Source organism: Lissotriton vulgaris, chromosome 4_1, assembly GCF_964263255.1.
Source record: "Lissotriton vulgaris chromosome 4_1, aLisVul1.2, whole genome shotgun sequence".
NCBI lineage: Eukaryota > Metazoa > Chordata > Amphibia > Caudata > Salamandridae > Lissotriton > Lissotriton vulgaris.
In genome coordinates this window covers 64529378-64553027 of record NC_141691.1, presented here as the reverse complement: position 1 = coordinate 64553027, position 23650 = coordinate 64529378, and the positions used below count along the sequence as shown (strand labels likewise).

The 23650-nt window shown below is 46.9% G+C and overlaps 1 protein-coding gene across 1 annotated transcript; it reads right to left on the bottom strand.

Annotated features, from left to right (window-relative positions):
• Positions 1 to 12078: 12078 nt before the first annotated feature.
• On the bottom strand, positions 12079 to 13194 carry LOC147718375 (P2Y purinoceptor 4-like). The gene has a single exon (XM_086966707.1). The coding sequence runs from the start codon at positions 13192 to 13194 to the stop codon at positions 12079 to 12081; it is 1116 nt and encodes a 371-aa protein (XP_086822833.1).
• Between the last annotated feature and the right edge of the window lie 10456 nt (positions 13195 to 23650).

Genomic DNA, 23650 nt, shown 5'->3' with positions numbered 1-23650 from the left:
GGTCATTTGGGGAGCCTGAGGATACCCTCTCTACCAGACTATCAAAAGCTTCTTTTGGCAGGGTTTGGAAATTATTCAGGGAGGCCGATTGTGAATGAGCTTCCGCTCCCATCTGTACCGACATAAGTTGTTCCGCCGTGTTGTTAACAGTGAGACTGTCCACGATCTTAGTGATTTTGTCTTGGAAATGTGAGGCAATCGCATCACAAAGTTCTTGTGATGCTGCTACTTTATTGTCCAGACATTTAGGGGCGGACAGCGCTTTAGTGATTTCGAAGAGAGCTTTTGTCCCGTTAGATGCATGGGCAATTGAGCTAGCGTAGAAGTCAGCCTTCGCCTTAAGGATACTTTCCTTATAGTGCAGCTGTCTCCATCTTAATTCCGTTTTATCTTCCTCCCCATACCCATTCCTCCATTTCCTTTCCGCCTTCCTACGAAGCAGCCGGAGCGGTTTCAGCTCCTCATTAAACCAGGGGGCCGAAGCCTTCCTCTTATTTTTTATCCTCTTCAAAGGTATTACCTGATCTAAGATGGCAGAAATGTGGTTTGTATAGATTGAATAGTTCTCTTCTACCGATATCATGGGGTCAAAGTGCGTGTCCTCCGGGTCAAATACTGGGGATCTGCAATGGCCCAATTTCGCCCATTCTCTGCCTATTCTATAAGACCTGTGCTGATCTTCACTATCCCTAGTGTGCATCGTCCTGATGCTAAACAGGACTAGGTGGTGGTCTGACCAGCTCTGAGACATTACATCTAGTATCCTTGTTGTAACTTGATTAGAGAATAGCAAATCAAGGACGTGCCCCCCCTGGAACAGTCCAGCCCAAACTGCCAAGCCAATACCGCTTTTGGCCGCCATAAGTGTGGCAGGGTATGCTCAGACGTGAGTCCCTTGCTCACTTTGCCCCTGTATTCAAGCAAGCCGGGCTGAAGACGGATGGAATGCCAGAAACCGGTCCTCGGAAGCTTGTTTCCGGTCCTGGGAAGACATGGCTTGGCAGTTCGGGCTGGACTATTCCCATGAGGCACAGGGGCACAGGGTCAGACTGATTTGCATATAGCCATGTCTGAACTGGGGTGGCAGAGTGGGCTAAAGAACCGTGATGGATTAAACCCAGATCTTTTGACAGGGTGTGAGTGTTTGATTGATTCAGATGCTCCGTCCATCACCTCCCCCTTTTGTACCGCTTTTGGCCGCCATAAGTGTGGCAGGGTATGCCCAGACGTGAGTCCCTTGCTCACTTTGCCACTGGATTCAAGCAAGCTGGGCTGAAGACGGCTGGAATGCCAGAACCCGGTCCTCGGAAGCTTGTTTCCGGTTCAGGGAAGACATGGCTTGGCAGTTCGGGCTGGACTGTTCCCATGAGGCACAGGGTCAGACTGATTTGCATATAGCCATGTCTGAACTGGGGTGGCAGAGTGGGCTAAAGAACGGTGATGGATTAAACACAGATCTTTTGACTGGGTGTGAGTGTTTGATTGATTTAGATGCTCCGTCCATCACCACCCCCTTTTGCACCGCTTTTGGCCGCCATAAGTGTGGTAGGGTATGCTCAGACGTGAGTCCCTTGCTCACTTTGCCACTGGATTCAAGCAAGCCGGGCTGAAGACGGCTGGAATGCCAGAAACCGGTCCTCGGAAGCTTGTTTTCGGTCCAGGGAAGACATGGCTTGGCAGTTCGGGCTGGACTGTTCCCATGAGGCACAGGGTCAGACTGATTTGCATATAGCCATGTCTGAACTGGGGTGGCAGAGTGGGCTAAAGAACGGTGATGGATTAAACCCAGATCTTTTGACTGGGTGTGAGTGTTTGCTTGATTCAGATTCTCCGTCCATCACCACCCCCTTTTGTACCGCTTTTGGCCGCCATAAGTGTGGCAGTGTATGCTCAGACGTGAGTCCCTTGCTCACTTTGCCACTGGATTCAAGCACGCCGGGCTGAAGACGGCTGGAATGCCAGAAACCGGTCCTCTGAAGCTTTTTTTCCGGTCCAGGGAAGACATGGCTTGGCAGTTCGGGCTGGACTGTTCCCATGAGGCACAGGGTCAGACTGATTTGCATATAGCCATGTCTGAACTGGGGTGGCAGAGTGGGCTAAAGAACGGTGATGGATTAAACCCAGATCTTTTGACTGGGTGTGAGTGTTTGATTGATTCAGATGCACCGTCCATCACCACCCCCTTTTGTACCGCTTTTGGCCGCCATAAGTGTGGCAGGGTATGCTCAGATGTGAGTCCCTTGCTCACTTTGCCACTGGATTCAAGCAAGCCGGACTGAAGACGGCTGGAATGCCAGAAACCGGTCCTCGGAAGCTTGTTTCCGGTCCAGGGAAGACATGGCTTGGCATTTCGGGCTGGACTGTTCCCATGAGGCACAGGGTCAGACTGATTTGCATATAGCCATGTCTGAACTGGGGTGGCAGAGTGGGATAAAGAACGGTGATGGATTAAACCCAGATCTTTTGACTGGGTGTGAGTGTTTGATTGATTCAGATGCTCCGTCCATCACCACCCCCTTTTGTACCATTTTTGGCCGCCATAAGTGTGGCAGGGTATGCTCAGACGTGAGTCCCTTGCTCACTTTGCCACTGGATTCAAGCAAGCCGGGCTGAAGAAGGCTGGAATGCCAGAAACCGGTCCTCGTAAGCTTGTTTCCGGTCCAGGGAAGACATGGCTTGGCAGTTCGGGCTGGACTGTTCCCATGAGGCACAGGGTCAGACTGATTTGCATATAGCCATGTCTGAACTGGGGTGGCAGAGTGGGCTAAAGAACGGTGATGGATTAAACCCAGATCTTTTGACTGGGTGTGAGTGTTTGATTGATTCAGATGCTCCGTCCATCACCACCCCCTTTTGTACCGCTTTTGGCCGCCATAAGTGTGGCAGGGTATGCTCAGACGTGAGTACCTTGCTCACTTTGCCACTGGATTCAAGCAAGCCGGGCTGAAGAAGGCTGGAATGCCAGAAACCGGTCCTCGTAAGCTTGTTTCCGGTCCAGGGAAGACATGGCTTGGCAGTTCGGGCTGGACTGTTCCCATGAGGCACAGGGTCAGACTGATTTGCATATAGCCATGTCTGAACTGGGGTGGCAGAGTGGGCTAAAGAACGGTGATGGATTAAACCCAGATCTTTTGACTGGGTGTGAGTGTTTGATTGATTCAGATGCTCCGTCCATCACCACCCCCTTTTGTACCGCTTTTGGCCGCCATAAGTGTGGCAGGGTATGCTCAGACGTGAGTCCCTTGCTCACTTTGCCACTGGATTCAAGCAAGCCGGGCTGAAGACGGCTGGAATGCCAGAAACCGGTCCTCGGAAGCTTGTTTCCGGTCCAGGGAAGACATGGCTTGGCAGTTCGGGCTGGACTGTTCCCATGAGGCACAGGGTCAGACTGATTTGCATATAGCCATGTTTGAACTGGGGTGGCAGAGTGGGCTAAAGAACGGTGATGGATTAAACCCAGATCTTTTGACTAGGTGTGAGTGTTTGATTGATTCAGATGCTCCGTCCATCACCACCCCCTTTTGTACCGCAGTTAGAGTCTAGGGCTGCGCGCTCACTTTTCCCCCTTTTTATATGCTGGGCCGTGTACTCCGCCGAGCAGCACCTACTAGAGCGCCTCCCAAGATGGCGCCTGCCGATTGTCGTACCCCTGCCTCTCCCTCACTCAAGATGGCGCGGTATCTGCCTAAGGATTTCAATTCACGCAAAAATAGCGTGTGAATGGTAGGTTTTTTAATGTGCAAGTAAGCGGGTACAACACCACAATCAATCCACAATTAAAAATAGAAATACCACCTAACGTTAAAAACGGAGATTTTCGAAATATGCAAATGACTTCTTCTAAAAATGATGTGCCCTGCGAGATCGTGCTGCAGTTAGAGTCTAGGCTTTTTGTATGATTGTATTGTCATCCAGGCGTGTGAGCGATGGCTCAGAGTTGTCTTGTCATTGATCAATGAATGCCTGTTGGCCGCCTTCTTTACTGCCTGTTTAAACGTTGGTACAGGTAGCTTGGTTTCCAATAGTGCCACTAGCTCGGTGGTTTCAAGGGAGTGCTTTAAGAACTTGGCATACTGGGAATTCGGACTGTTATGCATTGCTTCCCACATGGCGCGATTGACCTCAATTTCCTGATTCCGTCATACCAGAATTTAACCGTCTCATATTTTTTCAGCAGTACTTGAGACTGCAGGCCGAACTCAAGTCGTACCTGCGCTGGTGATGCGTGGTGCAGTAAGCCGACCACGTGTAGACTTTCGTTTGAATTTTGTCTATAAGCTGTGCACTCCTTCCATGATGTAACACCCTGCCGAAGGCTATTGTTAGGAGTAGCTTGGCTTTCATGACGGTTAAGAGTGGGATGAACAAAGGGCCTTTGAGTTGGTTTGATAAACTGCTAAATGCGTGTAACAAGGCTGTTCCCTTCTTTTCGATGGCGTTGAAATGCAGGGAAAAATTAAGGTGCTTGTCCAGTTGTATCTCCAAATGCTTGTAGTTGTCCACTACTTCCAATTTGTTGTTGTCTATTACAAAAGTTGGGGATGCTTTGCTGCGTCGAGTTATTATCATAATCTTTGTTTTCTTGCTATTTATTTCAAGAAGATTCTGTTTTGTGTATCCGGCCAGTTCTTGCAAGAGACGCTGCAAGCCTATCTTCATTTGGCTGACGAGGACCACATCGTCGGCATAGGAAAGATGTGTTAAACGTAGGTTTCCTAGCCACGGTGGATGAGCATTGATTCTGTCTAGCCTTGATGTCAGGTCGGCCATAAATAAATTGAAAAGATGGGGGGCCAAAACGCAGCCTTGTTTTAGTCCATCAAAAGTACTGGTCTTCTTTGTTAGCCGCTGACCGTTGTCGATCTTTACCTGAATCCAGGTGTTGGTGTACATGTCCATTTTTGGAGGTAAGATTCAATCCGGCAGGCCCTGCTGTTTCAGTTTAGACCAGAGTGGTTGCCTGCTGACAAGGTCGAACGCCGCCTTAAAGTCTATAAAGCAGACGTACGGTGCTTGATGATTTTGTAGACTTTTTTCGGCTATTAAGCTTATCGCCATTGTATTTGCCATAGTGCCAGGTGCCACAGCGAAACCCTGTCTGGTTAATCGGGATTTTGTTATTGGCTTCGGACCATTGTGCAAGGTCAGTTAACATCAGGGATGCGTAATAATTGGCTTCAGCGTCGATGAGTGCTAGCAGGCGTTAATTAGCTGGATTTTTACGATATCCGCCTATATAGATAGGATTAATGATTGCCCCTCTCCAGCTTTCTGCGAGCCGACTTGTGTTGTTTATTGACCTGAACAGGAGGTTGAAGTTACGGGCCCAGTAGTGGGGGTCCTCCTGGTAAATTGCCTGGGGTACGCCGTTCGGTCCCGGTGCACTGTCTTGCCTACTTCTCTTTATTATTTGCAGTATTTTAAGTTCATCAGCTGCTCACGGTGTTTGGTCTGAACCGGTCTGTTTGTTACCCAGGATGCTTGACTGAACACGGGCAGTGCTCTTCGGGGCCGCTATATTTGATGTTTTATGTGCTTATAGTTGCTGTTGTTATTTGAGGCGTCAGTGATTTTATTGAAAAGGTATCAACTAGGTACTGGACCCATACCTTTTCAGTGATACAGGTCGTGCTTATTATTTGTGCTGATCTGTTCAATGAATTAACTTGCAACCAGAATTCTCTGGAATCAGATTTTTTTATGTTGTGTAATATTTTGGTCCAGAATTCAGTGACTCGATTTTATTTTTTCAGTCCAAATTAGTTTCTTGTATTGTTTCCTTGTTGATCGGACTACTTGCCAAACAGTTGAGTTTACATTGTGACCATGGGCTCGTCTTGTGAACTTCCGCAGACGTCTTCTTAAGGAGAGTGTGGACTTGCTAAAATCGTTGTTCATTGGGTTGGCCTTCTTTTTATGGTTGACACCAGTCTTGGGTAGTTTATTTAAGAAGGCATACCAGGTTTCTGTGCACCGTTCATTTTCTTGAGTTAGCGTTTGAAGTAGCTTCTTAGCGTCCTGAGCTATTTGTGGTAATGAATTACTTGTCCACCTTACCCGCTTCGGGTTAATTGTTGAGGTTTCACCTGCTATCGTAGTTGCTTGTGAGTATTTCAACGATGGCAATTTTATTCCAATTTGCTGCATTGAATGGTCGCTATCTAAAGAGCATATTATTTGGAACTTTTTGATTAGTCTTAGTAGAGAAAGCGAGACTATGGTATAGTTCAAGATTGTGCTTGTGCTATGGCCTACGTAGGTGGTAGAGGGGGGGTTTGTCCTGTTAGTTCTTCCATTTAGCACCCGCAACCCTAGGTGCTCATGGTCCCACATCAACTGCCTGCAAACTTTGTCTGTCTTCTTTACAGTTGGAATCTCCTGGGTTTCAACTCCCCAGAGTTTATTAGCAGTGATGATGTTGTCCTCGTCTTCCGGGCGATGTAGGAGATTAGCGTTAAAGTCGCCTGTAAGGATTATCTCCCATGCTGGTTGTTCAAGGCGGAAACTAAATACAACGTTATTGATGCGTTTGAAAAGCTTTTTTTTACTGTGTTTTTCGGGTGAGCATATATGTTAATTAAGATAATAGTTCCAGTTTTTGTCTGTGATACCCCTTCGAGTTTGATGATTTGCATGTCTGCCGTGGATGTGGCCAATTGGGAGGCCTTGAGGTTTAATGCAGTGGTTATATAGACCGACAGTCCCCCCCCTCGCACGCCCATGACGCTGAGTGCGAGTTGCACTGACGTGAAAGCATAGTCTGCCTGGTACGTCAATTGGCTCCATTAACCACGTTTCCTGTAGAGCTAGGATGTCATAGGTGTCCATTTTTCTGTTGTCATTTAAGATTTCTTTTGCACCAGCGATGTTCCATGAAAGAAGTTTTATTGATTTTCGATCCGTTTTGGCTGCCCAGCTATAGGTTGAGTCTTCGTTTGTACCCTGATTTTGTCTATTCGGGTGTTCGTTGTTAACGGATTCAGCACCCCTGGCACCTTGCAATACCGAATATGTTGGTCGACTTGCCCATGTGTGATCATCTCTTTTGGCACGCTTCCTTAATAGGGGGGCGGATAACCTGGTGTTACCTCTTCTTTGAGAGTAATTTCCCACTCTTCAAATTTGGCAGTTTCAGCAAGAATTTTCTTGACAATTCCCGCATTCCTCCAGGTTGCAAGGGTACCTTCCTTTGCTGCGTTGTTGCCAAGGGTAATACATTCTATTGTTAGTAGGTCAGTGGATGTTATGTGGTTAAGGCTTGGGATTGCAGATGTCAAGTAAAGGATATCAATAGTAGCTACACCCCCTGCTGCCCGTGTGAGACTCATGTGGAAGGTGCTCTGGGCCCATAGGATAGAGGCAATATCAATGGTAATATATGTTAAAATGTTACATACCTGACCTATACCTTACCGGGGTGTGAGCCCGCTCCTGTGCCCCACCCTCCAGAGCTACCAGGGCTGGGAGATTAGTGCACTGGTGAAAGCGTGCAAGACTAGTCCCTGTGGCTACCCTGCTTGCAGATGTGATGGTGTCTCAGTAGCACATCTGGCAGGAGCTCCCCCACTTGCTTGACTGGTCCAGAGTTGCAGAAGACATCATGCTGGTGGCAGCAGGGGTAAAGATCTCCTGGGTCCTGCTGGGGATGGAACTCGCAGAGGACATTAGGGTCTCCACTGGGACAACATCTGCCCAGGGCACTCCTACATTCCACCCAATGAGGGACAGCCAGTGATGGGCAGAACCATACCAGGTGAACACTACAATGCATCCTCTTTCAGTTCATTGTAGGCACATTTGTGCCATATGGATAAGCTAAGTATGTGGCATGGATTTGATGGCCCTTGTTAAACACCGCGCATCTGAATCTTGTGTTTCTTCGATGCTGGAGCTTCAGAGCCTTTTCATATTGTCTTCTCTTTTCTCCTTTGTGTCCAACACCAAAGGAGGTAACCGTCTCTGACTCAAGCTACACCACTAATCACCTCTCTACGTAAGGTTTGAGGACGTCATGTGGACATCTATTGTCATTGGTTTTTGGGTGAATACCTCGGCTCCTTCACTCCGGTCCTTCATAAAGCCTGCCCAGTCCCTTTAGCCATGGGCGCCTGCCCTGGGGACACGGTGGGGCCTTTTGTTCACCAATGGACTTGGAGCTTTCATGCCAGGAGCTCAAACTGACCTTTGTTCATTGCTTTTCCTTGCCAAGAAGATGTGACCCATCCTGCACTTGAGTTACCTTCCAATGTCACCTTATAACACATTGATGCTCCCATGTGCAGCATTCCCTACTGTGGGCCTCGAAAGACATAGCTGCCACGTCAGTTCAGAACCTAAACTAAGGAGATACCAATCACATTTTTTAAAAGAATGGGGCATATTACCAAGGGCTTTACCGGCACTTTTTGCAGCTAAAGCAGCGATTTTTTTCATCGCCCTATCATCAAGCTGTCGCTAACAGGCATTAGCGACAACTTTTTCGTGATAGCGGCCGGTTTGGGTGCAGCTTTGCATGTCAACGATATTCATTGCTAATGACATGCAAAGTAGGCGTTCCCGACCAACAGCCCTAATAAACAGCCACTAACAGGCCTATTGCCTATTAGCAAGGAGGCCCTGGCCCCGGTTAGCGCCTTGAAAAGTCACTTTAACCGGGGTCATCACAATTTTTTTTTACACCTGCTATTTTCTTGACTACACCATACCTAACATCGGGGGTAGGATTATGCTGATACGACCACAGGGTCGTATCAGCAAGGTTTTCTCCCTTCCCCATGCAACATCGCTGGTTTTGTCACGATGTTGGCCCTTCCCTCCCGTTATCACTGGAATATATATCACCATAGCGCTCATTGTTGCTAATGCAGCAGTTCAGAAAAGGGGGTGGTGATGAACAGAGTGTCTGAATTAAGTAGACCACTCTTACCCAGTCCAAAGATCAGGGCTTGATCCATCACCGTTATTTATCTCACTGCACCATCCCAGCTCAGAACCTGGCTATATGCAAAAAAGGGTGATGGATCAAGCCCTGATCTTTGGACTGGGTAAGAGTGGTCTGCTTAATTCAGACACTCTGTTCATCACCACCCCCTTTTCTGAATCATTTTTGTCCACCATAAGCGTGGAAGGGTATACTCAGATGTGAGTCCCTCGCTCATTGCACCATCAGGATTCAAGCAAGCCGGGCCGAAGACGGCTGAAATGCCAGAAACCGGTCCCCGGTAGCTTGTTTCCTTCCCAGTATAAGAATTGGCTTGGTAGTTTGGTCTGCCCTGTTCCCATGATGCACTGGGCCAGGATCAGACTAATTTGCATATAGCCAAGTTCTGAGCTGGGATGGTGCAGTGAGCTGAAAAACGGTGATGGATCAAGCCCTGATCTTTGGACTGGGTAAGAGTGGTCTGCTTAATTCAGACACTCTGTTCATCACCACCCCCTTTTCTGAATCGCTAATGCAGCAGTAGCGTGGCGATATATTCCAGCAATACTTGGCGATGAAAATTTTCGCGCTATGCGCGCTGTATATTTTTCGCAGTTTCTTGCTAATATGGCCGATTGTTTTTATTGAAAGCATCATGGTCTGCAAAGCAAATGCACCATCAGATGAATCCAGCCATTTTCATATTAGTTGCAATGATGAAGAAGCCCAGGTGTGCAGCTGGCTGACTGAAACATGTTGATGCCCAAAGTAAGTATTCCGGTTACTTTATTTGCACTTTGGGCTGATCTTGGTACTACCTCTCCACAAACTTCACATGTCCGTAAGTGGCTCAATCTTCTATTCCTACTTTGAAGCATGCAAAATAATGGCAACTTTTCTTAAGGAGGCTCATTTGGTTCCAGGCGTTCCCTCTTAGACGCTGAACCCCGCCATTGCTCCAACACCTGTGGAGTTGCTGACTGTCCGTGTAAAGGCAGTTGTCAGACAGGTGACCTTCTTCCAGGTTCACAAAATGCCCCATAGAGGCAAATGTGCTTGCGGCCTCTTATCCAGAGGGGAGTGGCCTTGAAGAAGAGCTCTTTTGGACAAAATCGATTAACTTTCTCAGACATTCACCCTGAGTGTCCTTTCCATTACTCAAAACTCCACTTCAGTCCAATCTTAGAAGTCTTATCACTGAGGATTTTAAATGGTTCAGGCTGTCAGTGGGCTTCACCGACGCCATTGTCGCCAAACACAGATTCACTTCGTAGCACACTTCTGAGTCCCTTCTTTTGAAGAGACAAGTATTAAAAAAATATATATACATTTTGGGGAAAGAGAAATTTGACCAAATCTTTACACCTGTATCAATAAAATAAATACATTTATTTTATATATATATATATATATCGAATTAAAACTTTAACAAATATTAATGAGTTCACAATACAAGTTCCTCAGCATCTTACTTTTTTATCACAATTTTAAAATCAAAAATAGTCCCATGGAGAGAGGCCCTCCTCTGATTGGGCCAGAGAAAATGGCTAGAGTTTGTGTTAAAACAGAGATAAAGCAAAGTCCATAGTTCATGCTCCAGACCATATGAGGGACTTGGTATGTTACCTTACATGGAATCGATCCATAAATTCACTGTGACCCAATGCTTAATTTGAGCCTGTGGTTTCCGGTGCTCAGCACTGGCACTGAATTGTAAGCACCAGCACTTATGACAGTCTGCCACATGGTGGCGCTGCTTGTCCAATTTAGAAATGAGCACAACAAAAGCTGTTGTTTATTAATTCAATCTACATTGAAAAGGACTAATAATAACGGTCGTCTAAGCCATTTTTGTAGTGTTGGGCTCCTGGAGTAATCTAAAGTGTCACACTTGTAGGAGTGTGATGTTTAGTAGCTGTGTAGGTACTGGCATTGGCAGTGCTGGCAGGGGCAATGGGTGGTGCAAGCTGCAGTGGCCTCCTGACGAGGGACCTGGCCCTTTAAAAAAATGTATATAAATTAAGCACTGCTGTGACCTGTTTGGCTAATAGGAGTCAATACATAAGGAGCAGAGCACAAGGAACAGACAGAGGAAACTACATTTTAAGAAACAGGAAGCAGCTTGCGCCACAGGCTTTTAAAGTCAACAAAACATCTTGAATCATTTCCGGTTGTGCATACATGAAGATAAACCAACAACTTCAGATGACACTACTTTTGTGTACAGACGCCCACATGCTGCTCACTCTGGGTCACCGTCAGGAGAATGCGTGCCTTTAAGTCTGCCCTTCAGAATCAGGACCAGTCTACCTGTACCCACTGAGGACAGGGATAAAGACACAAATGAAGGATGCACTGTCAAAGTCATGACCGCATGTTGACATCAGCCTCGCAACAGACTATCATGGTGGTACCTGGAATTTTTATACAGTAAACCTACTACCAATACAAAATGTTTGCAACCTCAAACGACCCTTCTCCACTCCATTCATGGAAAGGAGTGTGTAAAGCTGACAAACCTCACCCCAACGAGAGCATTAAAACACTGGTGCCACCTATGTCAGACACGTGATTGGTGGTTCTCCAGGAGGCCTGGAGAAAGAGGTCCATTGAGTAGCGTGTCCAAAGGCCTGGTCTTCTGAACCCAGGTTCCCTCCGCGACCTGACTCTTTATCCTATGTCTTGTGGGTGGGATGCATGAAAAGGTGCTAGGGGGCAGTAATACCATCATCAGAAGGGTTATGGTGAGGGATGGAAGAAATTTAACGATCAAGACATCACCTGCTATGAGGCAGGAGATAAACTACACACAGGCCAGAGGGGCCTGATGTTCAGGGCCTTCAGGAATAACATTAGTGCAAATAGACAGACCCTTCTATCCTCAAAGTTCATCAAGACCCTTCACAGTAAGTCTTTGTGCCTTACAAACTTGAAAGTCGAGGCATGGCCTCATAGTGCTAAAACGTCTGGCATGTACCGCCTTCATGAAGGAGCCAACGATGGGCTTTCTGCAAGACAGATCTGTCTACAATGTGTTCTCCAGAAAATTTTAGAGCTAGACACAAAATATCCAGACGCAGAATGTATAGCCTCTCCCCCAAGTGAGGGTCCCTTCCACTCTATGCATTATCAGGTCTTGAACATCTGTTGCATTCCTCTTAGCCACTGCCTACAGTCGTGATGCTGTTGACATCTGCATTGGCCAGATTGGCCTGACTGCTAGTCGTCAGCCGAGAAATAACAGGGAAGGCGTAAGCCGCCTTTTTCCACTTGGCTTTTGGCGTTTCGGTAACTGCTCGCACAAGTTTGGTCCAATAATTATCACCAGAAATGAAGTACAAGATGGGGTCAATGCAGCTGTTGGCGCTGGCCAGCGGGCGTGTGATCTTGTAGGTGAGGTTGACAATGTTCAGGATGTTGCAGTTGGCTTCTAGGAGCCTGGCCGTGTAGTACAATGTCCTAGTGATGTGGAAGGGCAGGAAGCAGACCACAAAGACGGTGGTGACTATGATGATCATCTTGATGACGCGCTTCTTGCTGGCTGGCAGGTCTCGTTGGACCCCCGCGATGTGGGGCTTCCCCAGCTCCTTGGCCATCAAGCAGTAGCAGACCACAATCACAAGGAAGGGGATTGCAAAGAGAAGGGTCATGATGGCCGAGCTGTAGTGAACAAAGTGGTCAAACTCCGATGGCTTGGTGGTGTCGTGGCAAAGGGTCTGGTTGCCATTGGAGCTGATGGTGACAAAGATGAGGTTAGGAATGAGGCAAGTGATGACCACCAGCCAGACCCCACAGCAGATGATCTTGGCATGCTTTGTTTTGATTAGCTGGAAGAACTTGAAGGGGTGGCAGATGCCAATATAGCGGTGGACGCTGATGCAGGTGAGGAAGAGGATGCTGCTGTACAAGTTAGTGTAGAAAAGGAAGCAGACGATTTTGCACATCGCCTCTCCGAAGGGCCAGTTTTGGGCAGCGTAGTAGTACACCAGGGTGGGGAGGGACAGGACATAAAGTATGTCCGATACGGCCAGGTTGAACATGTAGACGGTGGTCGCGTTCCACGGCCTCATCTTGAACACGAACATCCAGATGGCACTGGCGTTGAGCACGAGTCCGAGGATGCAGACGATGGCGTAGGCCAGTGGCAGCAAGATGAACTTGAACTCCTCATTGTAGACACATGCGTCGTAGTTTTCTGTGGTGTTCCACTCGGTTAGAAGTGGTGGTGCTGACGAAGATAGCGCTGCTCTCTCCATTGCTCTCCCGTCTAGCATTCCTAGAGACAAATGAAAGAAAGCATAGCCATTAAAACTAGGACCGAGTCATCCCTTTGAATAAACTAAAGACACACATCTAGCCATCAAAAATCTAGTATTTTATTAGTTTGATATGCTTTGTTCTACAAATTAACTGGGAAAGATTCCAGATGGACAGTGTTGGAAGCCAAACAACTTCTGGAGTTCGCAAGAAAGGTTAAGTACAGGAAGCTGCTGGTCAACCCTGCTCTAGCTGTGCTAAATTGGGAAGCTGTGCTGGTAAGAGAGAGCTCTAGAACTTCTCAATAGAAGTAGAATTTTATTAAAAAAATAAAATTAAGCATTCTTTGTAAATTGACCACATCTGGTAATGGCCATGCTGACGAAACGTATCAAAATCTTCCAGAGAAAGTAATTTCCTTTATATATGCGAAAAAATATACTCTACTCTACAGTATAAGGATTTTGTAAGTCACCTTCGAGTTCTAGGACTATATAAAGGAACATGGCCGAAAGTAGAGTTCCTTTATAAGGTTATGGAACTCCTAGGTGACTTGCAATATCCTTATCATGTACAGCAGTGGATACGTTATGGCCCAACGGGCTCTAACACCCATTGAAAGGCTCACTCCAGAGCTTAAAGGTATGAGCCGAATGCAAGAGCCTTTAACAAGGAATCGGGCCTTTAATAGAAGGTAGAGCCCGCTATGAAGGGCTCCAAAGCTATTAGAACATTCCCCCCTATTCCACTGTGAACAAAGTAAGACATTGAAATGTTGGTGCTCCTGGCTTCTACTAGCCATTAGAAGCCCAGAGCACTCCATTGTTTTCAATGGAGCTCCCAACATTCCAAAGTTGTAATATTCTTCAAAATACATGGTCACACAGTCACCTTTCCCAAAAAACACTTCAATCCTTGGTGCTTAGCTATTTCATATGAAACAGAGTGTATGTTTGCAGGCAAAAATTATTTAAAAAAAAAAAAACCTCTATTGCAAAATAAAACCCATCAAAAAAGCAATTTGCAAATTTTTTTAGAATACGTTTTAATACAAATCATCGTTTACATTTTTTTTTTAAAGACACAGTAGCTCAAAATGCCTAAAAACATGCAGAAATATTCTACCTTTTCTATAATTACCTATTGGATGCAATAAATATGTTACTATTAATATCACCTTTCTGCCCTTCACTATAGAGTTAGAAAAATAGAGCAGAGGAAAGAAAAGCAACATTATATTTTGTTCCTTAAATAGCTGCTTTAATTACGCTTGTGATCTGGCCTACCTTCCCCTCCCCTGTTGGCTCTGGGAGCAGGCATTGGAACCTCTTGAGTTTTGACGCCATTTCTTTATAATAGGCAACTGGGTGCGTCACAAGCCGCGTATTTAAAAGAAATTAGATATGGGTTTTTATAAGGATTGCAGAATCCTATATATTATAAATGGGTTTCTGAATATAGATTGGGTGTTGTTCAATATCTACCAATATAGCAAGCACTGCTTTTTAGGTCTCGCCTAGCGTCGCAGCGCATGCGCTGACCACTTTGCGAGGCATGCTGTAGGAAGGTATTTTTTAGAAGTGGTGAAGAAGCCCCGCCCATGTTTTCATTGGCTGGTGTCATCGTCCATGGTAAACGCAGGCTTCCGATTGATGAGGCTTCTTAGTCCCTCCTTGTTACCGCCCTGTCTCCGTTTGGGACCGCCCATCAGGACGGGAGCTTTTACTTGCGGGGTTATCCTGTTTCTTCAACTAATCGGTGAGCACTTTTTTTTTATTGCAGCACGAGCGGCCGTGCTGGTTTTCAATTGCATATTACGCGTCTGACTGTAAGTATGTTACTTGTTGGAAGGGCAGTTAACTGTGAAAGATGCTAATTTGAATGATGGCCGTGACAAATTAAGCGATTGCTTCTTTAGCAAAAAGACACTCTAATCTGAGCACATTGTGTCACCGAACAACAGCAAATAAAGTTTACACACAGGTAAAGCACAGCTAGAATACATGCATGCAAAATAGAAGTAGAATACACGCATTCAATAGAAAAACATGAAACGTAAACTACCCTTTCAGAAGCACATAAGTGGAACAGAGTCCTTAAAGACACCGGGATGTGTTTAATGATAACAAAGGGTATTGATGTGCGTGTTTCTGTATGTGTTTCCGGTCATGCTTTCAGTCCCTGTTCTCATTTTCCTACAAATTTCCCTTTTCACAGATTCGAAGGAGGATTTTGATTGTTCCTGTGTCTTTTACAGAGAAACTGAATGTCCCCCGTATGCAGCAAGATCATATCTGGAAAACTATGATAGCAACGAAATACAAGGATTATTGCTCATTTAGGAACAACAACAAAAAAATGGGGGTGGGCAGGGGTGAAATTCTCCGCTTTTATTCTATTTTTCAGACGGATGCTGACATGAACAAGCATTTGCAATACAATAGGTCTCGCAGTTACGCAAGCTTGAGCTATTGGCATAGTAAATGGTTATGCCTTTTATTTTGGGTTTTAAAACATAAATAAAAGACCATGGTCATTTACAAAGGCAATAGCTTAAACTTGGGTAAATGCGAGACCTATTGCATTGCAAATGCTTGTTTTATATGGTATAATGATGTTGTCCAAAATTATTATTTTATTGGTGTATAAAATTTAGAGATGAAACTAAACACACTTAGTGGGGGCTGTCACGTTCTACATTACAGTGCAAGTATATCATATTCATTAATTTTATTTCACGGTTTCCATAGCGCTTTTGCATAGTACGGTGTCATGGCGCCTTACAATGAGCTGAAAATGGCGATATATGGAGAGAGTATAACGCTGCATACAGAACAGGAACTTTTCAATGACAGACGTGTTCTTTCACACCCAGAAGTAATGAGTTTTTAATTGTTTCCTGTCGGTGTCTGCACATGTGGCCTTGTGATCGTGAACTTCAGGCCCAGTTCAGTCATGAGAGAGTTTACAACCAAGCTACAGGCGAGAGTACTTGAAATCACGCTGCAGCTGAGAGCGCTTAAACCATGCTGCAGCTGAGAGCGCTTAAACCATGCTGCAGCTGAGAGCGCTTAAACCATGCTGCAGCTGAGAGCGCTTAAACCACGCTGCAGCTGAGAGCGCTTAAACCACGCTTTGTTTTCATGTAGGCGCTTCCTCATCAGAGGAAGCCCTGTCATTCAGTGAATGAGGGGAATCCTTGTAGGCTTCGATCTAAAATGGACGCCCCACACCTACTAGAAATGCTGTGAACTGCTTTCCAGGACTATCAGAACTGCCTCTATAGATAATTAATCCATGTTTAAAGAAATTGTGCATAACACATCATATTTTAAAACTTTTTTTTGTTGTTGCATTTTTAGGATGGGTGTGAAAAGCACCCCTGTCAATATGAGGGACTCACTCGGCAGCTAAAAAGGTAATAAAATATTATAAAATATTGTTAAAAAAAGTAACATAATAAAAAAAAAAAAATGTAAACGCCCAACTAAAAGAAACTGGAAAGCTTTGATAATCGAACTCTGGATTTTTTGCTTAGAAATAGGTTCTAGAACCACTTTTTGATGCGTGATACATTCAGGACAAATTAACCAAAGATCCGGAAGAGCACCCCTAAAGTGCCTTGCACTCGCATCGCCACAGCTTCGCCATCCTAAATCCGCAGTAGCGTGGTGGCGGTATGGACTCTGTGCCACCCTCGGGAGGGGTGGAGAGAGTCTTGCGGTTGGAGGTGAAAGCAGGGCCGGACTGGGAACTGAAAGCAGCCCTGGCAAATTATGCCAGACCAGCCCCCGTGTGATGCGTAGCGAGCAAGCTCGGCCACTATTAGGGAGGGGTTTTGGGGGTGTTCTTCCCCCAAGAAAATTTTGGAAAAAGACATACCAAAATGAATTTCACAGCACATTTTTCGTTACATATTCAATTGTATCAAATTTCAAAGCACAGTAAATAGTTGATTATGACCTTAAAGAGCACCGGGCTACCCACCCAGTCATACGTACCCATAGACCTTCTTTCAGAGAGCACCAAAAACAGACACAAGTAGTGAATCAGAGAGAACAAAGCGAAACCAACCCCCATATGGTGTGTAGCGAGCAAGCAACCACTACTTGGGGGAGTGGGGGGGGGGGGTTGTCCCCACAGAGGCGTAGCTAGAGCTTCTGGCGCCCGGGGCTATCCCCCAGATTGCCGCCCATGGCAGGTAGCAGCAGGGAGGGGTGGATCTGGGGAAAAATTTCGGCGAGCAGCATGGGTGGATTGGCAGGGTTTAAGTTACAACGCCACTCTCTACTCCACTGCATAAGAAAGGGTGTGAAACTGCGGCGCAAACCTCGAAGGTCAACTCTTAGTTGATGAAGGCCCACCAGCACTAAAATGGTAGCTAAATGCATAAGTAAATGTATCCCTTCCTTCCCTTCCTCCTCTTACACCTCTCCATACTGAACTGCTGCTACAATACCACAGCAGTAAAGCCACCCGCTAGACATCAAGCACAACACCAAAACAACTCCCACATAGGTCACACTCTACACCCACACTCTACCAAACAACGACAGTATTTAGAAACATAAGCAAAGCAATAGAACAGCTTCATTATCTCTTCCATCCCTGCATCTATCTATTCATTCTTTCACCCTTCCATTCACCTACTGCCATCCACTATTTCACCTTTAGATTCTGTCATCCATTCATTCTCTCATCCATCATTCAATCTTTCCCCATTCTATCCATTTATCTATCCATCCATCCAATTTGCCATCCATCTATTATGCCATCCATCTATTATGCCATCCATACAGTCTAAAAACCAGTCACTTTGCCTTTAATCCATTCACGCTGTCACGCATCCATTCATTTACTTTGCCATCCATCCAATCCGCCATCCATCCATCCATTCATTCACTTTGCCACCCATCTATACACCCTGCCATCCATTCATCATCCATCCACTACGACTTCCATTTAGGCATGGGCGGAAAATCCGTTCCGCTCGCGGATTTTCGGGAAATCCGCAATCCGCGAGATTTGCGAATTTCCTGCAAAATCCGCAAATCCGCGAGCAGCGGATTTTGCTCGCACTGTTCGCGTGAGTTCGCGCCCCGCGAATAAGTGCGAAATTGCAGAAATACGATCTAAGCAAAACTGAAAGTAACTACTTACCAGGTTCAAAAGTTCAGGCACATCATTAGTAGCCATTTCCTGTAGTGCTTCCTGAGGGGCCCCTCCAGAGTTCAGTTGCCAGTTGAAACTATTATGTGACCCTGCTCTGAACCTCAGAATAGTTACACATATGCCACAAAGGTCATGAATTACAGCTAAGGGAGACAAGCAGGAGCCAGGCTGGAAGTTAAAATCCAATAATCAGCCCCTAATTCATTATTGTCAGTTGGGGCAGGGCAGGTGTTGTAACTAATTTTGCAACAATGAAAGCACTTAGCAAGTGCAAAAGATCACTAATCAGGGCGCACTAAGGAAGCAGGTGCCAGCTAAAAAAATATTCTGTGACACATTAATCAGCCCCAAATTAATTCAGGTCACTTGAGGCAGGGAAGGTGTGCTTTGCTTTGCCGAAAATAATGTACACTGGACAACCAGAGGGTGTGGTGATGAAACAGAGGGTGGCATGGGTGGGCCAGAGGGTGGCATGAGTAGTCAGAGAGTGGCAGTGGTGACAGAGAGTGGCAGTGATGAAGAAGAGTGTCCCAAACAGGTTGGACACGTAGAAACAACAAGTTCGCAAAACTTGCGACCCGACAGGTAAGTTCGCAAATTGCGAAATTGTAAAAACCCTCGCGAACTGGCAGAAACACGGGCGAACAGAAAAAAAAAAAATCCGAAAATTCGCGGGAATTCGCGGATTTTGCGGATTGCGAGTTCGCAAATCCGCAAATTCGCGGATTGCCAATCCGCAAAATCCGCTCATACCTACTTCCATTCCCAGATCTTTCGCCCACTCATCCAGCCCTTTCCTCTATCCTCCTTTCAGCTGTCCCTCCACCTATTCATTCCCTCAACTATTGATCCATTTGTTCTGCCATCCTTTCACTTGTCCATCCACCTATCCATTCATGCACTCACCCATCCACCCATCCCTTTACTATATTTTCATGTGTGCATCCATCATCATTCACTTCTTCTTTCACCCACTCATTCATCCACATATCCATTCACCCTCCTACATCATCCCTACTTCCTTTTTTTCACCCTTTTCTTCCAGCATTCCTTCGTTCTTTCCCTGTTCTATTTACCCAGCAGTCGGGTTTCCTCTGTGGGAGTGCTTCCGGTGTCCACGTGAGACATGACTGCATGTCAAAAACTAAACATGCACCTACATGATCTGTAGTGTCTGGATTTAATGAGCGAGCCCGCACCACCCAGCAACAAACCACTAAACAGCCATTCTTGGATCACGGTGAGGCACAGCATTCACTACAAACACTCTGCGAAAACACATGGGGGCAGATGTATCAATATTCCGATTTGCGAATTCTAAATAGCGATTTTTTGCGAATCGCTATTTAGAATTCGCAAAATGGAATGTATGTACAAAATCGCTATTTTTTAGCGATTCCTTATTATTCGCGAATTCGCAATTTGCGAAATCGCAAATAAAGAATGATTTCCAATGCATTCCTATGGGCCGGGAGGCCCATAAGAATGATGGTGCAATAATTCTCAAATTTCGAATTCGCAATTTGCTAATCGCAATTTGAGAATTATTTCAAGGGTGCAGGGGTGTCTCAAAGACACCCTGCTGCACCCCTGAAATTAAATGTGTGTGCATGTGGCACACATACATGCCCTATGGGCATGTATGTGTCATATGCCACCCTCACAACTGCCAAATAGGGCATTTTTAAAAGAAATTGCAAATTACCACCAACTACAAGTTGGTGGTAATTTGCGATTTCTTAACACAAATCGCTATTTCCAAAAGTTACATACATATCATTTAAGGAATCGCAAAAATTGCGATTCCTTAAATGCTATGGCAAAATAAGGAATCGCAATTTTTTGCGATTCCTTAGATTGCGACTTTTTCATACATACGAAATTCTAAAAGGCCGTTTAAGGCCGAAATTCTGCGAATTTCGGCCTTTGCGAGTCGCAAAAGCCTTGATACATCTGGCCCTAAAGTTTTTTGGGTGTGTGGGAGTTGGGCTATGCAAAACTCCCAGGCACCCTGCAAAACCAAATGGGGGAGGGGCAGGGGGCGGTCAGAAAAGGACAGTGGAAGGCAGGGGCAGGGTGCTGAGAAAGAGAATATGGACAGAAGCATAGGGATAGTTAAGCACAGTGTGAAGAAATGTGCTGGAAAATAGGGGCGCGTGGCAGCCGAGTCACCGAGGACAGCTTCTTTCACCTCCACAGCGTCTTCCCTGCAGGGGAAGAACCGTCTACACCGAGACGGCTTGGGGCAGATGAAGTGGAAGCTGAGCTCGCACGTCTAAAATAAACACAGTAAAAGAGGCTGTGTCTTTTCGTCTGAAATGTTCCTAGAAATCAGGGAATGGTGTGTAGTGTTCTAGTTGGTGGCGCAACCAACGGAACATGTCACACCCACGTGACTTAGTTTGAATAAATAGCATCTACGCACGCACGTACGCCAGAGAGACGACACACAGACTACCTCCGTGTCCGAGTGTTCATTGAATAGGGCCTAAGTGTCACCCACACTGCCCCCACAGTGTCACCCACCCTGTCGAGTGTGCCCCACTCGACACAACAGCTGGCGACGAGGGTGGGCGTACCCTCGCTGCTGTGTCACCGTGCCTGCCGCGTGGCGGCCGCGAGCCTTGCCTTCGACTCACGGTGCCTGTGCCCGGCAGGCCCCCGAAGTGTGGCTGTCTCTCCGAGTGTTGGAGGGGAGGAGTACGCAGCGCGGCTCCTCCCGCAGCACACGTGGACGACAGGTGAGGAGCGTTGCCCCCTGCCATCCTGTCCCCGCAGCGGCCGGTCGCAGGCCTAGCGCCACGTGGATCCCGGCAGGGAGGGGCGAAACCTGCTACAGCGCGGAGCGGCGCACGGAGGTGCGTGTGTCCTCAGCAGGAAAGGACAATCCACTGTACAATTAAAGTCAAGCCACAGTGCAAGTCCAGACCCTACTGTGCCCCAAACTGAAAAGGGGTGAATTACTGTATCACAAATATACTACTGGCCACCAAGACGCCTGTGGACACAGTCAGGGGTGCAGCAGGCATTGGTTCACACGCAAACTCAGCCCCGGCGGCATAAAGCTCCATAAGCATTACAGCGAGGAAAGCACAACAAGCAGTGGCAACACCAGCAAGTCTAAAACACGAAAAGGGGTTATTCTAGTCAGGGCAGCACGGTGAGTCAGGACCAGAGAACGGTGCCACGTCCCACACTGGTGTTACCGTGTCCAGAGTCACATCATGGCCACAATACCTCCCATTGAACCCTTCGTGGTCGAGGGATCCCCGTCTTCACTAGCCCCTAAATGGAAAGACTGGGTGGATCGGCTCATGATATTCTTTGAAGCCACCAAGGTTCACAAGGAGCAAAAGAGAGCCATGGTCTTACATCTAGGAGGCAAGGATGTTCACCACATAGCAAAGACACTGGTGGAAGCCACCCCCAAGAACCATCACATGTTAATTAACGCATTGAACGCACACTTTGAGCCCATGGCTAACCAGGACTACGAGAGGTTCATTTTCCGGCAGGCAAGACAGCTACCAGAGGAATCGCTAGACACCTATCACGCGCGCTTGAAGAATCTTGCGTCCACGTGTGGGTTTGCGGACGTCACTTAAGAGGTTCGTGGCCAAATCATTCAAGGGTGCTCATCTGCCAAACTACGGGAGCGAATCCTAGAGGAGTCTGGGAAGTCCCTGGCCGACATTCTAACATTAGGGCGTACCAAAGTGCTGTCGAAGGCCCGGGCTGCGCACATGGAAGCTGCCCTTCTGGTGCCTGTGAAGGCGGAACCAGTCAACAAAGTAACCGTCAATTCTCCGACAAAATGCACCAAGAAGGGCTCTGGAGCACCAGTGACGGCCCAATCCAAGTCATGTGGCTACTGTGGAGGTTCCCCACACCCTGCGGCAGAGTGTCCCGCAAAAGGAAAAAGATGTTCGGGCTGCGGCCGGTTCAATCACTTTGAAAAAGTATGTAGAGCGAAGAAGTACAGGAAACCCCGCCAGGTCGTGAACACAATACTGGAAGGAGACCCAAATCAGAGCGACATGGATGATGATGAAGAAGAGGAACGGACGGTGCACAAGGTGCACATGATTGGCGCTGCCACGCGGAAGGCCAGAAGCCTGCCTCAATGTGGCATCCAGGTAGGCACACAAGACGTTCTGGCGGTTGTGGACACAGGGGCCACCATCAACCTGATGGCCTTCGGCCCTACACCAAACTTTAGATCCGCCTCCGCGCCTAACCCAGTCAGCCATCACTGTGTTCGCATACGGACAAGACACTCCCTTGAAGATAAAAGGAAAGTTCAAGACAGTAATATCACATGGGGATCAGTCCGTCACCGCCAACGTGTTCGTATCAGAAGATGGACAGGGCATGCTATTGGGATGCAGGGCAGCTGAAGACCTAGGAGTAGTATCCTTCGCGTTCGGAGCACATCAAGAATCCATTTAACAACTACTGACGGAATTCGCCGAGGTGTTCAAAGGCATTGGAAGATTCAGAGGAAAGGAGGTCCACCTTCACATTGACCAGACCGTGCAACCCGTAGCCCTGAGGCACCGCCGGATAGCGTTCCACCTGCGACCATTAGTCGAAGATGAACTCAAGAAGCTTGAGCAGGCCGGAATAGAGAAAGTAAACAGGCCCGACCCCCTGGGTGTCACCAATCGTGGTCACGAGGAAACCCAAGCAACCTGGGGCGGTCAGGATTTGCGTGGATATGCGGCTCCCCAACGCCGCCATCAAACGAGAACGCCACATAACTCCCACCATTGATGACCTCATAGGCGAAATGGCAGGCGCGTGTTGGTTCTCCAAATTAGACCTGCGAACAGGATACCATCAGCTAGTATTGGACGAGTCCTCCCGCAACATCACCACGTTCTACGCATCTGGGACTCAGGAGATACACACGCCTGAGTTTTGGGATCTCGAGTGCGGCGGAGGTTTTCCAAAATGTGATCCAGGAACTCATAGCTGACATTCCAGGGGTGATAAATGTCAGTGATGACATCATGATACAAGCGAGAACCATACAGGAACACAACAGTCGCCTCACCCAAGTCCTGCGGAGGCTACGAGAAATGGGGCTGACGCTGCACAGGGAAAAATGTGAATTCCTAAAGCGGAAAATACAATTCTTTGGCTACACGTTTTCGACTGAAGGAGTGAACCCTGACCCGGATAAAGTCAAAAACATCAAGGAGGCCGCACCACCCACAACCTTCACAGAAGTCAGAAGCTTCCTTGGAATGGTAAATTACTGTGGCAGGTTCATGAGAGACCTGGCCAACCTAACCTTAC

Excerpts from the sequence above, each read along its gene's own strand:
- LOC147718375 (XM_086966707.1), bottom strand. The coding sequence starts at position 13,194 with ATGCTAGACGGGAGAGCAATGGAGAGAGCAGCGCTATCTTCGTCAGCA.